Below are 13,362 nucleotides of genomic sequence, written 5' to 3' on the forward strand. Positions count from 1 at the left end.
CCTCGGTGCTCTAACTCATTAACGACCGTTATTCCGGTTAGGGTTAATGCAGACTGTTTAGATTTTACAGTTCATTAAGACGACTCCGGCGCTTTGGCGCCACCTTCCTGCGGGACTGCCAAATACAAGAAACAGTGCCTTCACTTACATCAGAGGATTTATGCAACTTCACATGTCCACCATTTGAAAGATAGACAGTGTTATGGTACGGGGTATTATTCATGATATTTAAAGCCATATTTTTTAGTGATGGTTATAATATTTACTTTCAAAGTCATAACAGTGACGTTGAAATTGAAAACTGATATTCATTCGTCATTATAATGACGAATGAATATCAAATTTTACGAAAGTTTTAATGCTAAAATTATGGCTTGTTTCTGATAGCTATTACATAGTTTATATCTTTCATCTTTCAAATGTACCGCTGTATGATAAATTACTGTCATTAAAACAAAGTTAGCTTCAGCCTTAATATATCCCGAGTGTCAATGAATGCACCGTCATCAAATTTAAACGTCCAAAAATGAAGACCTTTCATTGGTCAGTAATTTTAAATACAGCAAAGATTAGCCAATCAGTGACACGCTTGTTGTTCGTAGGTAGCAACCAACGTAGGCAACCGTTTTCCCCCAGAAATTGGCTTGTTAGCTATCAGTGCTCAGTTAACGTGCCATTTTAACTATGAAAATTAATCTGCTAGTCACTCATTTTATATTATATTAAGTTTGTTTGTAAATCTGCTGCTGATTCGGTGTATATTTTTCTCGACATGAACCTTGGGTGAGTCTGCTGCTGAACAGCTTGCTAAGCTAAAACACTGAATAGCTAAGGTGTCGCAGTGAAATTGCACATTAATTAATGCTTATTCATTAATTTAAAAAAATCAATCAAACTTAACCCACGTTTACGTTATCTTTTTCTAGACGAGAAGTGAAGCAAAGATATTCCAAAGAGTAGAAATGTTAATTTGATTTCAAGGCACTATGTCAAGTACATATATTTGCTATTTACTAATAAAAAGAGACGTACACCTTTTTTTTCCTCAGTCTTACGTTAAATCAGACCAAACTGTAACTGTTTTAGGTCTGTTAGTCATACAGTTCAGAGGCAATACTACCAAATCATTTTGAAGACATCAATAAACACAATTCTTTCTCAGTATTGATGCATTTAGTAAATGTAAATAATTTTTAATTCTAACTAAACCAAAACAAGAGAAAGACAGGCTGATTTAACTTCAGACTGTGAGAAATTTAAATGTGTGGTTTTTTTTATTGAGTGTATGCAAACCTATGGTTTCAACTGTAATAATGACTATTTATACAAAATTTGTAAGATGTATATTATACACATGCCCTTCACTTTGCTCAGTTATTATGTTGCTTCCTGATGCAAAAATGTATTATGTATTAAAAATAAATATTTGAAACATCATCAAAATCAGAATATTTAAAACTTTAGGTGACTTTTGTGTGAAGGTCCACACCTTTTATGCCAGAGATTCTTGCTGGCAGTTGGAGAACATGTTAGTGTGTGCAAAATGTTTTTAGTTGGATATTAAATTATGAGTATCATATTCAGACTATGTGTATCCATAATGTATTTGATCCATTAAGTGGGTCAGATACTACAGCTCTCAGAGCAGTGGAGGTGTGTGGCTGTAAATTAAATTCAAAAATACTTTGTTCAGCTCAGGGGAAAATTTAAATGCAACTCATATTATCAAAGTTTCTCTAAAGAGTTGTTGTCGATGCTGATGGTTGTTGGCAGGACGGATCTGTTCTAAAGTGTATTCAGTTTGGAGGAAACCAGACAACGCTCCTCACCAACCCAACAGTGAACTATGGTGATGGAAGCATCGTTCTGTGGGACTGTTATAAATTAAATAATCTACCAGTGGAATTAATACAATTTTATCAATATCAAGGAATTATTGACTGAAAATAAACTCCTATATCTTGTTGAAAGGAGACTTTAAGTTAGTTTTGCCTTATTTCAAGTGCACTGACATATTTGCACTAGAAACCAGACAAAAAATACTTGATAAGATTTTGTGTTTTTGCAGTGTAATCCCAGTAATATTTTCTGGAATAAATGAAGGATTAATATCTTTGAAAGTTGTTCATCCAGTCAGAAACTCCTGGTGTACCTATAAACTAAAATTTTCTCCCAGGAGTGTTTCAACTACATTGTAAATAAAATGTCTTGATGCTTATTTAAATGCAATATTTTTAAAATAAATTATTAAATCCATATAAAATTTTGTTTGATTTTGTCATTGTGGGATTCTGAGTGTAGTTTGCTGAGGAAGAATTCGTAGAAGCTAAACAGAAAAACTCTTTTAGAATCTATTTCAGGTTTTTAAAATTCTAATTTAAATCAGTGAGTGAAAGAAGAGAAGCTGTTAACTTTCATTAATTTTCTTAAACAAATTTTTCCATTTGTCTCTTATGATTCTGGTGTTTGTTTTCTTCTCTATTTTGTGCTCTAATGACTCCTATTGTTCCTGAACAGAGATGGTCTGCTGTTTGAGCTGGAAAATGGAAAACCCAGACTGATTTTACTCACTCATGGTGAGGCTTTCACCCTTCCCAACTTACCTTTATGGCAATATTTTGGGATAAATTATTTGTTTATCTTTGCATTTGATTGCAGTAGATTTTGCTTCAATATACTAACATATCTGCTTTAACAACCATTTCATTAATTTGGCTGCTTATGATAAAAATTGATTGCTGTAAAATTTAAATGATTAAAAATGTCTATGTTTAATATTAAGTAATACTAATATATTAATTTTATGCTTTTCTAATATTTTTGGCTCATTGTTTGGTTTATTTTTACAGCAGGTGTTGTGAAAAATCCAATAAAGGTAAGAAACATCAACATCTGTTGTCTTTAGCTACAAGTTGGTGTCCAGCACTGCTTAGTCTCTTCTGAAAATGATTCCAGGCTGAAAGGAGAAAAAAATAATTAAAATAAATAAATGTGTTAATCTTTAAGGCTTTTGTTCACCTGAATGGTTTGTGATGCGTTTCTTATAGCTGCCCAGTAAGCACAGAGCAGCTAGCATCCTGAGCGCCAGGCAGCCATCCTGCCTGGAGGAGGTTCAGCCTGAGGAGCGTACAGCTCAGCAGGCTGCGCGGGGCCCCAGGGAGGTCAGGTGTAAAGCAGCAGCAGCAGCTTCATCCTGCAGCTCCAGCATCTCCACCACTGATGGTAGAAGCTCTGTCCTGAATTCATCCAAAACTCCAGGCCGTCACAAAGAGCGCGCCAGTAAAGCCATGGCAAAGGTAAGGGAGGCGGAGCCTAAATAATTCGTGTTTGGATCAGTATTGGTACAATTTAAAGGGGACCTATTAGGTTAAATTCATATTTTCGTATTTCCATTTGGGTCTCAACACTGTCCAGTTGGAAGTAAGTTAAATGAAATGAGCCGTTTCAAAAACCTTCAAAATGTAATGTTTCAAATCAGCAGTAAAGCAGCCCATTACCTAGCAACCCAGCCATAATTCCACTGTCACTTAGCAACCCCAGCTGAGCTCCAGCATGTTTGGTCAGCTGGTTTTACAGCTGTGCAATCACTGCTGAAAAAGACAAGTGTTTTCTTGTTGACTTACTATCCAGAAACCATTTACTGCATTCTTGTTTGTTGTGCAGGAGGCTCTACTTCTGCTTTTCAAAGATGCACAGTTGTATAATTGTTCATCTGTATGCAGCCATTTTCATATGAGAGTGTAAATAAGAACAAAAATAAGCATTATATTTGCATGGTGGAAGAGTAAAACTACTTTTTAAGGCATGCCTTAAATAAAAGTTGATTATATAAAACATTTGGTGTCTTAGATACTATAATAGTTATCAAAAAAACAACAAAAAGAGATATTTACCTTTTTCAAGCCACTATGTGCAACTTTGTATGCATCCTCTGAAGGTAAAGACAAACAAACACAAACTCAGCTCTGCTGTCGGACCGCTGGGATCCCCAAGGAGAACAGATCTGTTTCCAAACGGTGAGCGCGGAGACGGAGTGTTGCAGCCTGTGCTGAGCAGCGTGGACGCAGGCCTGAAGGACGGAGACGTGGTGTGTGTGACCGGAGAGCAGCTGCGGGAGCTCCTCAGCTCCATCACGGTGTCGACCGGCTGCGCCCAGCGGGGTCCAGAGGAGCAGGCGGCTCAAGGTGGCACTAGCAAGAAAAACTGCTTTTTAAAAGCTGCTTCTTATTATAAACTGTTTCATTTGAATCTCTAGGAGGTCAAATACACACAAACTCTGTCTCTTCTGTGAACGGAGGAGAAGAAAGGCAAATAAAGGAGGATGAGAAAGGAGAAGAAATGAAGCAGGAAGGTGATGATGAATATGGCAGGTAAACATTTTTATAAACTCCAATTCTGCTGTAAATCATTCCCGATTGATTCAAGTTGAACAAAAATAAAAAATTAAACATTTAGATTCAGTTTGAGCTGTAATTTCTTCAGCAGAAACAATAGAGACAGATATTAAAAACAGTAACACAATTTATCAAAGGTCCAACCTGTTTTAAATTCTATTTATTTAAGAGAATAATTTAGAAATTAAAGCTGCAAGCAGCATTGGAGGCCCTCACAGCTCAGTGCAGCTCCGGCCTCGTGGCGACCGCGGGAGCTTCAGCAACACTGCCCGCTCGCCACGTCAACGCTCTCACGCAGTTCCCACACCTGTCCACTAGGTGATACACATTGATGTGTTCAGCAGCGCTCCCTGACAATGCACAAAACATCTGGTGCAGATCGGCCAATGTGTTAAGGAGATAAAGCTGTTGGAACAACCCAGGGGGCGCAGTGGAGTCAAATTACATTTTAAAGCTCTTCAATCAATCAATCAAATCAAATTTTATTTGTATAGCACATTTCAGCAGCAAGGCATTTCAAAGTGCTTTACATAATTAAAATAAAAACAGCATGTGACATTGAATAAACGGTGAGAAAGAGAAAGATTTTGAAAAAAAAATATGAAGAAAGATAAAAACATTAAAACCCGCGCCCCTTTTAGGACTTCAGTTAAACATCGTTTAACTGGGGCTCTAACCCTCTGGGACGTTAGTCAAAAACACCGTTTGACAAGGACTCCAACCTCTAGGTTTTTCGGACTTTAGTCAAAACGCTGTTTGACAAGGACTCTAACCTCTAGAACTTTAGCAATTTTAAAATTCACTTACGTTTCTGTCATTATCGTAAAATTCACTTACGTTTCTGTCAATATCGTGTTAGTTGAAACGCTGTCAACTGGGACTCTAAACCCTGTAGGACTTTAGTTAAACGTCATTTAACTGGGACATTTTCCAGGGGGGCTTTACATCATTAAAACGTAGACAGTGAGAAAGAGAAATAAAAAGAAATTAATAAATGGATAAAAACATCAAAGACATCAAAACTCACACTATAACCCTAATTTAGCCATAAGCAGCTCTAAACAGGTGGGTTTTAAGTTGAGATTTAAAGGCACCCAGCGTTTCAGCTGTTTTACAGTTTTCTGGAAGTTTGTTCCAAATTTGTGGTGCATAGAAACTGAATGCTGCTTCTCCTCGTTTGGTTCTGGTTCTGGATGCAGAGCAGACCAGAACCAGAAGATCTGAGGGGTCTAGACGGTTGGTACAGCAATAACAGATCTTTAATGTATTGTGGTGCTAAACCTTTCAGTGATTTATAAACTAACAACAGTATTTTAAAGTCTATTCNGATGTGCCACAGGTAAAAAACAGTGGAATGAAATGGCTTAATTACCTCCTCCCTGTGTAGATCGGTTCTCCTGAGCCTTGCTAATGACCTAATTATTCTTTTCCGTTGTGGTGCAGCAGAGGCACATCTAAAAGTTGCAGGACAGAGGCCCTTGAGGACTGGAGTTTGACAACCCTGCGCTAGATCGCTCCTCTTTAGGTCCAAAGATAAAAACTTCAGTTTTGTTTCTGTTCAGCTGGAGAAGATTTTGGCTCATCCACACATTTATCTGTTCTAAGCATCTGTTCAGTGATTGGATGGGGTCAAAGGTCACCTGGTGACATCGTAATGTAGAGCTGTGTATCATCCGCGTAGTTATGGTAGCTGATCTTATTTCCTGTTATAACCTGAGCCAGTGGGAGCATATAAATATTGAAAAGACGGGGTCCTAGGATTTAACCTTGGGGTACCCCACATGTGACCTTTGACCTCTCTGATGAGAAGTTTCCGATTGAAACAAAAAAATCCCTGTTCTTCATGTAAGATTCAAACCAGTGGAGCACTCGACCGGAGAGTCCGACCCAACTCTCTAGTCGATTCAGTAAAATGTCGTGGTCAACAGTGTCGAAAGCTGCACTGAGGTCCAACAGAACCAGCACTGTGGTTCTCCTACAGTCTATATTTATATGGATGTCATTGAACACTTTGACTAGGCCGTCTCCGTGCTGTGGTGAGCACGAAAACCAGACTGGAAGGAGTCAAAGCGATTCTTTATTGTTAGGAATAACAATAATGAATCCAATATGGCCAATTGTGATCCAATATGGCCGACTTCCTGTTGGGTTTAGACCATGGCTCCCAAAGACTTTTTTTGTTACGTCCTGTCAAGATGTACATGTGTTGGTCAAAGCATGGCTTGGGGCTGATTTTTTTAAAAACATTCTAGGGTGTGCTGTGGAGGAATTAGGCCTCAAAACAAACAAAATTAGTAAAAGCCCCACTAAAGAAATCTGTCCTGTTGCTCCGAATTGTTCTAATGGTTTATTTTCCCTTAGGTTGCATCGCTCTTCGTTCAGTTGGTTCAAAGAGCGTCGGCCGGACAGCAGAGCCGCCATCGATGCAAAGAAGGCTCAGTGGAAAAGAGAGCTTGGTATGAACGCTTTGCATGTGGCGGCAGAGGAAAGGAAAAACTGCCTCTAAACGGGAAGAAACGTCCAGCAGTGATAATTTTGTTGAACTAAAATGATGGTCTGACTTTCAGATGAGCAAGTCGCCCTGAAGCAGCAGCTGCAGCTTTCAGCCCTCAGCAGACTGCAGGTATTTCACCTTCACCTCAACCTTTATTCGACTGTTTATTCTCCTGGTTTAATACCCAGCAGTTGCCATGGTTACTTCATGCTGTTAACCAGGAAAAAGCACAGTGAGCTAGAAATCACAATAGGAACGTTTTCTACTTGAGAAGCTCCTTACTGGTTAAATTTATCCCGTATAACTTGTAAAAAATTAACATTGTTAGGAAAAAAAGAGGCTTATTTTAGGTAATTAAGTTTTTCTTGAGTGCATTTTGCTTTAACTGTGGTCTGGCAAATACAAATAACTCTGAAATTATTCATACCACAGGTGGATTTACTTAAAATAATTTTCATTCAAGTAAGAAGTTTGTGATGTTAAATGAGGCAGGCGTCTCCCAACTGACACTAAAACGACATGAAAGAGGTATTAGGGAAAAAATGGATTTTACTTGCATTATATCCAAAAACGGCAGCATTTGAATTTTTCTTTGTTGTAATGATTTATCTTTGGGGATGAGCTTAAAATCTTTGTTTTGTTTTTTTTGTTTGTTTGTTTTTTTTTCCAGTTACAATATAGTGATAATAGATGCAATTTTACCAGAATATTCTAAAATTAAAATCAGGATTTTAATGAAGGTAATCTGATTTTTATTGATTTTTTATCCATTAAAATCAGCCCTACATATTAGTATGAATAAATTTTACTCATTGTCTAATAAAACCCTGATTTTAATGGGATTGAAAACAGGAAAAATCCTGATTTTAATTGGTAAGTAAAGTTTATTCATACCAATGTGTACTAATGAATTCATTTTAATCATAAAAATCCAGGTTTTTATCCATTAGAATCAGCCCTACATGAATAATTTTTACTTATCCTTTAAAATCCTGATTTTTATTAATTATTATCAGGATTATCGCACAGCTCTACACATTAGTAAGAATAATTTTTATTTTTTCACTTTGAGTTCTGATTCTCAGAAGTCTCCTCAATCTCTAAACCTTTCTGTTATCATTTAATGGTCTAAAATCAACAAGTGGACCTGGAGGTAAATTAATTAAAAAAAAACTAAATGCATCTGAAATCTGTAGTCAACAGGAACTTGAAGCAGTTTCCAGGCCTTTCAGCCTGTATTTCATTGATATTTTTCAGATGTTGCTGTGTGTTTCAGGGTGAGGAATACGCAGAGAGCGTTTCCTCTGTCGGCCACAGAGAGCATCCAGCCGCCATCAGGTCCAGCCTCCGACTCGGGGTAAACATGAACTCTGAACGAAGTTTCAAACATTTCACCTCCAACTGCTGGATCCTGCTGGATCCTGCTTCCTCCACGACACGGAGGCCCAAAGTGCGGCCCAGGGGCCATCTGTGGCCCTTGAATTGCAGTTTCCAACTGCAGTTCAAGAACGATGCAAATTTGGGTCATCCAGCATGATGCAGATGGAGAGTTATGTAATCAGAGTAAAACGTTTATCAACATAATTTTCTTAGGTTAGGTGGTTGTTTTATTTTTGGCTACTTTTGAGTTGATGATTTTGGCTGGAGTGACGAAGCGTTTGGACACCGCTGCTGCAGGAGGTGACGCCCATGGAGGAGATGCTGAGCGTGGAGAGGAAGGAGGAGCAGAGGCGGGTCTGGCTGGAGGAGCTGGACCGCCAGCGGGAAGAGACGGCCGAGCGCCGGAAACAGGAGAAGCTGCAGCGGAGACAGGTAGAGACTCTGGCCTAGTCCAAACATAGCCGGGTCTTAAAACAATGACAGTCGAGATATTAATTTCTATAAAATACTAAGCACTGCTCGTCCACACGCAAACGCAAAAAAGGAGAATTCGCAAACCTTCACCTTGGCTGGAGTTTTCAGTGATATTAACCGGAGGTTATGTGTGGATAAAAGGCCAAATGGCATGAAAATCCGTTTGGTTTATCAGATATCCGGCGTCTGACCTCGCAGTAACGTCGTGTCTGTGCAGACAGAGGACCACGAGCACTGGGCCGCGCACTTCGACTCACTCCAGCGCAGAGCGCCGGCCCAACCCGCGGCCCCGGGGCGGCTCAGCGGCTCAGAGCGAGACGACTGGAACCCGTCGTCCAGCTTGTCGCTGGTCTGGGAGGGAACCAGCAGCTGTGGAGCCGACAGCGTCATGGCAGCCAGTGTGGATTCAACCAGAGGGTTTCCCTCCAGATCCAGGTAGAAAACTGGGAAATGGCATCAACCCTGTCGAAATAATCAATAAATCGATTGATTTTCATTTGGACAGCAGTCGTTAGAGGGTTGATCCCTGTTGAAAAGCCGCCATTTTGAAAAACGCTGCAGACATTGACACCACTTCCTGCCACGTTTTTCCCTCTAAGCTGAATGATTCTTACTTTTGAAATGCTTAATCCATTTTAATCATTGTTGTTTCGGTTCTTTTGTTTATTTTGGACATTTAAAGTGTTTTCCAGTTCCAGTGTTAAATATTGTTTATAATTTTGTTTATCTTTATTTGGGTATACTTGCATTAATTATATCAGCTGAAAATGGTCTCAAAATAACCATATTATCTTTTATTTAAATAATTTATGGGCCAATTTATCGTCCAGCAGAATTTATTACAGCCGAAGCAGGATTCCCTTCCAGGCTGGACTCAGCAACATCTTTATTTTTATCATAAACAACTTTAAATATGTTTTAAATGGGCAAACATATGTGGCATATCTAAAATAACTTCTGGGACAATTTATTGTCCACTAATATCATGACAGATTTACTTATTAATCTGAGAAACTAGTGTTAACTCCAGAGGAGCTGTTGAGCCAACTTTAGGTTACAATTCAGCTTTTATTATGAAAAACAAGAAGGAAGCATTTGTTGCAAGCAGGTCTGTCACAATAACAAATTGTTCTGGTCAATAAATTCTCCCAGAAGTTACTGCGGTAAACGATGTTGTTGTTTTGAAGTAATATAATGGAAATGGCATAATAATAATAATGAAAGAACACATTCTCAAAATCAATAAACTTTAAATTATAATGAACATTTAACACTGGAACTGGAAGACATTTTAAATATACAAAATAAATAAAACAACAAATAAAATTAATAATGAAGTCTCTGTAACAAAATTACCTTTCAAAGAAGGGGCTCGTTGAGACCAAAGCGCCAGACTGAAGACTTTTAACATCCAGTTTTTGGAAGAAGGAGAAAAATAAATCATGCAACATTTGTTAGCATGACGGACCCATTTCTATTTTTATCTGCAAAATGTGGTGCTGGAAAAGTTTGAAAACTTGAAAAGTGCTTGAATTTTACTGTAACAGTTTTAAGATCTTTGTTTAATCTGAACTCCGTTTTTCCTGCAGCTACCTGAGGACGATGACGTCGCTGCTGGATCCGGCGCAGATAGAGGAGCGAGAGAGGCGGCGGCTCAAACAGCTGGAGCAGCAGGTAGGGCGGCACCAACACGAAGGAAGCCTCGTCTTCAGCGTGTGCCGCTTTGCTGCCTTCACCGTTTTATTCTGGCCCAGAGAGCCATCGAGGCCCAGATGGAGGAGCGCAGGAGGCAGAGGGAGCTGGAGGAGGCGATGAGGAAACGGGAGGAGGAGGAGGAGGAGCGGAGGGTCGCCATGGAGAGGGAGAAGCTGCAGAAGCAGTACGAGCTGGAGATACTGAAGAAGAAGGAGAAGGTCAGGGGTCAAAAGATGTCTCACCTTCACCACTGGCAGAAAATTAATTCCTTCAGATTTCACCAAAAGAGAAAGAAAAAGTCAGAAACTAAGTTGTACCTCATCCTTCATAGGTTCAGTGCAACTGATGGCAAACAGTGCTAAATCCCAACTGCCTATTATTATTATTGCTAATAATAATAATAATAAATATTTAACTTCCCTTTGGGATCACTTAATTATAGATATATTAATTAAAAATGCCAAATAGTATAACAAGCAGACAGACTGGAAATATGAATTTTATTCTTTAAAGAACTTAAATAACTCAATCTTATTTTCTTGTTTTTGTAGAAGTAGTAAGACTGCCACCTTCAGGAGGGAGTTAGCATCACTTAACCAAAGATATTTTATCATTTTTGAGAAAAATTTGCATTAGATTCACAATTATCCAAAAGCGCAGAAAGAAATTAATAGAATTGTTGATTGAATTTCTGCAAAATCACAAAAGCATGGAACGATAGCTTTATATAATTCATCCAGACGCCCCCTTCCTAGTTCCACCCTGGGTGTCTGCCAGTATCCAACAGCGATCCGTTTCCTCCTCTTCAGCTTTTGGTCGAGCTTCAGAACAATCCGGTCCCTCCGCCGGAGCAGCCAGAGATCGACGGCGGGTCGGAGGAGACGCCCGGATCCAGAAGTGAGTGAAGCACTGACGTCACCACAACCGACCCAAAGAACCCAGAACAAACTGGTTCTCTGTGCTAAACAAGTCCAGCAGAACTTCGTTTGTTTCAGGAGTGGTTTTAGCATCTAGAAGTGTAAAGTTCAATAAAAAAAAATTAAAAAAACGGAAAAAGAAAATGTAACAAATGTCGCGGTTTTGGTCCCCAGTCTGACCGAGTCTATCGGACTATCAGATGTGAAAACTGTCTTAAATCTCTGTGGGTTTAGTTTGGTTGAATCTAAACCATGTTGGGCATGCATGTGTTTTTATCATGTGTTTTAACAACAAACTACTAGAAAACTTTCCTGTCGGTTTTGTTTGTGCGTGTTCAGCAGTCACCAGGGAGACCGAGAGTGTGGAAAACGGCGACAGCGGTTCGTCGTTTAAAGACTCGTCTGTTCAGACGGGTGAGATGCCGCAGATGGACTCCTGCTTTCATGTTTAACATTCGATTACAGCTTCTCCTCTCTCCCTGAGCAGAGGACGCTCCTCCTCCTGCTGCTGCAGACAGAGTTCAGACTGCTGACATCTCCGTCCAGAACCAGAACCGTCCGGCTCCCTGTGGTTCTGCTGAGCCTAACAGCAGGAGCCGTGCTCCGAGAGCAGGAAAGGAGAACATCTGTTTGCCAGCGGGAGAAGATCCGTACGCGCCGTTCGCTCGGACGGAGAGGAGCCGGAGAAGCAAGACGAGGCCGGAGTGGGGAACACAGAGGTTAAAACGCAACATTTACACCAAAACAGCAGCTGCATTCCCATCACTGATGAGCGCAAATATTTGTCTGGTCTCTGCTAAACAAAGAAACACAATTTTACAATTCATTTAAATCAAAATTACATTAAAATCGCTCTGAAATCAGCTTGTTTATGCGATAAGTCACTAAAAATTATGGGAGCATTGGATGTAAACATTTACATGAGATGCGTTTGTGATTCAGCCAATCAGAGGAGAGGTTGATCCGAGTGCTGATTAGGCTGGAAGAGCTCAAAGTGACTCAAGCAAACGGTTCTGTTCTGCCCCTGCTGCGGTTCTCCAGGCCCAGCCGGCGGTTCGTTCCCGCCTCGGAGCGCTACCCGGTCGCCCTGCAGCGGGACCGGCAGGAGAGCCGACTGAGGAGGCAGGCTGAGCTGCTGGCCCTGCAGAAGACCCGTCCTTCCAGAACAGAACTGCCCGCTCCCCAGCAGGAGGCCCGGCTCTGCCCCAACGGCCAGCAGAGCAGAACCAGTCCCACTAAGAAGGTGGAGAACCAGAAAATCACAAGGGAATTAAATGAACGATGTTGTTGTTTGCTAATGAGCGCTGATGTTTCAGGTGGAATCGGGTTTGAAAGGAAACATCGACTCGGACCGGTGAGCAGCTCCACATAAACCTGAAACGTTCTCCCCTCATGTGGTTTAAATTGGGCCAGGGAAATTTAATTATAAAAAAAATCTATTTTATTGATTAGTGGAATTTTTAGTTTTTGAAGATTTAATTTTTGGAGAATCTGGATTTTCACCAATTTCCCAACTTGGTCATTTGCGACCACTTTGTTCCACTGGAACTGCAGAAGTTTCATCTTAGCAGGACGGTCTCAGATCGTTCAGTTTCTCTAATAAAACAGACCAGAGGTTAAATGTGGACTGTGGCATCCTGCAGGGGGCGCTCTCCTGCTGCCCAGAGTCAGCAGGCTCCCAGCTCTCCTCCTCCAGCCCTGGAGTTCATTCCTTACCTCCGGACCGCTGAGGTCTTCAGCCTGGACCCCCTGGAGCCCGCCAACACGCCGCCACCCAGGACACACCCCGGTTAGAAACGCATCAGAAATGTTTTAAACTCAACAACTAGGCCTGTCATGATAACAAATTTTGCTGAGCGATTGTCTAAAAAATTATTGCAATAAACAATAATATTGTTTCAAGACACTGATTTAATGGAAATGACTAATAATGCATGTGATTTCCTGCCGTAGATAGATACACTGTTACACACTTTATTTTCAAAAGAACACATAACACTGGAACTGA

General features: G+C 40.2%; 1 protein-coding gene across 1 annotated transcript in view; it reads left to right on the forward strand.

Annotated features, from left to right (window-relative positions):
• The first annotated feature begins 579 nt into the window (after nt 1-579).
• Nucleotides 580-13,362, forward strand: part of ccdc66 (coiled-coil domain containing 66) — a 16,947-nt gene continuing 4,164 nt past the window's right edge. Inside the window, exons 1-19 of the mRNA XM_007575759.2 lie at nt 580-783; nt 2,518-2,576; nt 2,850-2,875; nt 3,048-3,296; nt 3,938-4,184; nt 4,256-4,370; nt 6,756-6,850; nt 6,962-7,017; nt 8,165-8,245; nt 8,566-8,700; nt 8,960-9,177; nt 10,332-10,416; nt 10,497-10,655; nt 11,247-11,334; nt 11,694-11,768; nt 11,842-12,073; nt 12,396-12,597; nt 12,671-12,708; nt 12,998-13,143. Coding sequence (XP_007575821.1) covers nt 773-783; nt 2,518-2,576; nt 2,850-2,875; nt 3,048-3,296; nt 3,938-4,184; nt 4,256-4,370; nt 6,756-6,850; nt 6,962-7,017; nt 8,165-8,245; nt 8,566-8,700; nt 8,960-9,177; nt 10,332-10,416; nt 10,497-10,655; nt 11,247-11,334; nt 11,694-11,768; nt 11,842-12,073; nt 12,396-12,597; nt 12,671-12,708; nt 12,998-13,143 — 2,317 coding nt within the window. The 5' untranslated portion in view covers nt 580-772. The remainder of the gene's footprint in view (nt 784-2,517; nt 2,577-2,849; nt 2,876-3,047; nt 3,297-3,937; nt 4,185-4,255; nt 4,371-6,755; nt 6,851-6,961; nt 7,018-8,164; nt 8,246-8,565; nt 8,701-8,959; nt 9,178-10,331; nt 10,417-10,496; nt 10,656-11,246; nt 11,335-11,693; nt 11,769-11,841; nt 12,074-12,395; nt 12,598-12,670; nt 12,709-12,997; nt 13,144-13,362) is intronic.

The sequence above is a fragment of the Poecilia formosa genome, unplaced genomic scaffold, assembly GCF_000485575.1.
Source record: "Poecilia formosa unplaced genomic scaffold, Poecilia_formosa-5.1.2 Scaffold387, whole genome shotgun sequence".
NCBI lineage: Eukaryota > Metazoa > Chordata > Actinopteri > Cyprinodontiformes > Poeciliidae > Poecilia > Poecilia formosa.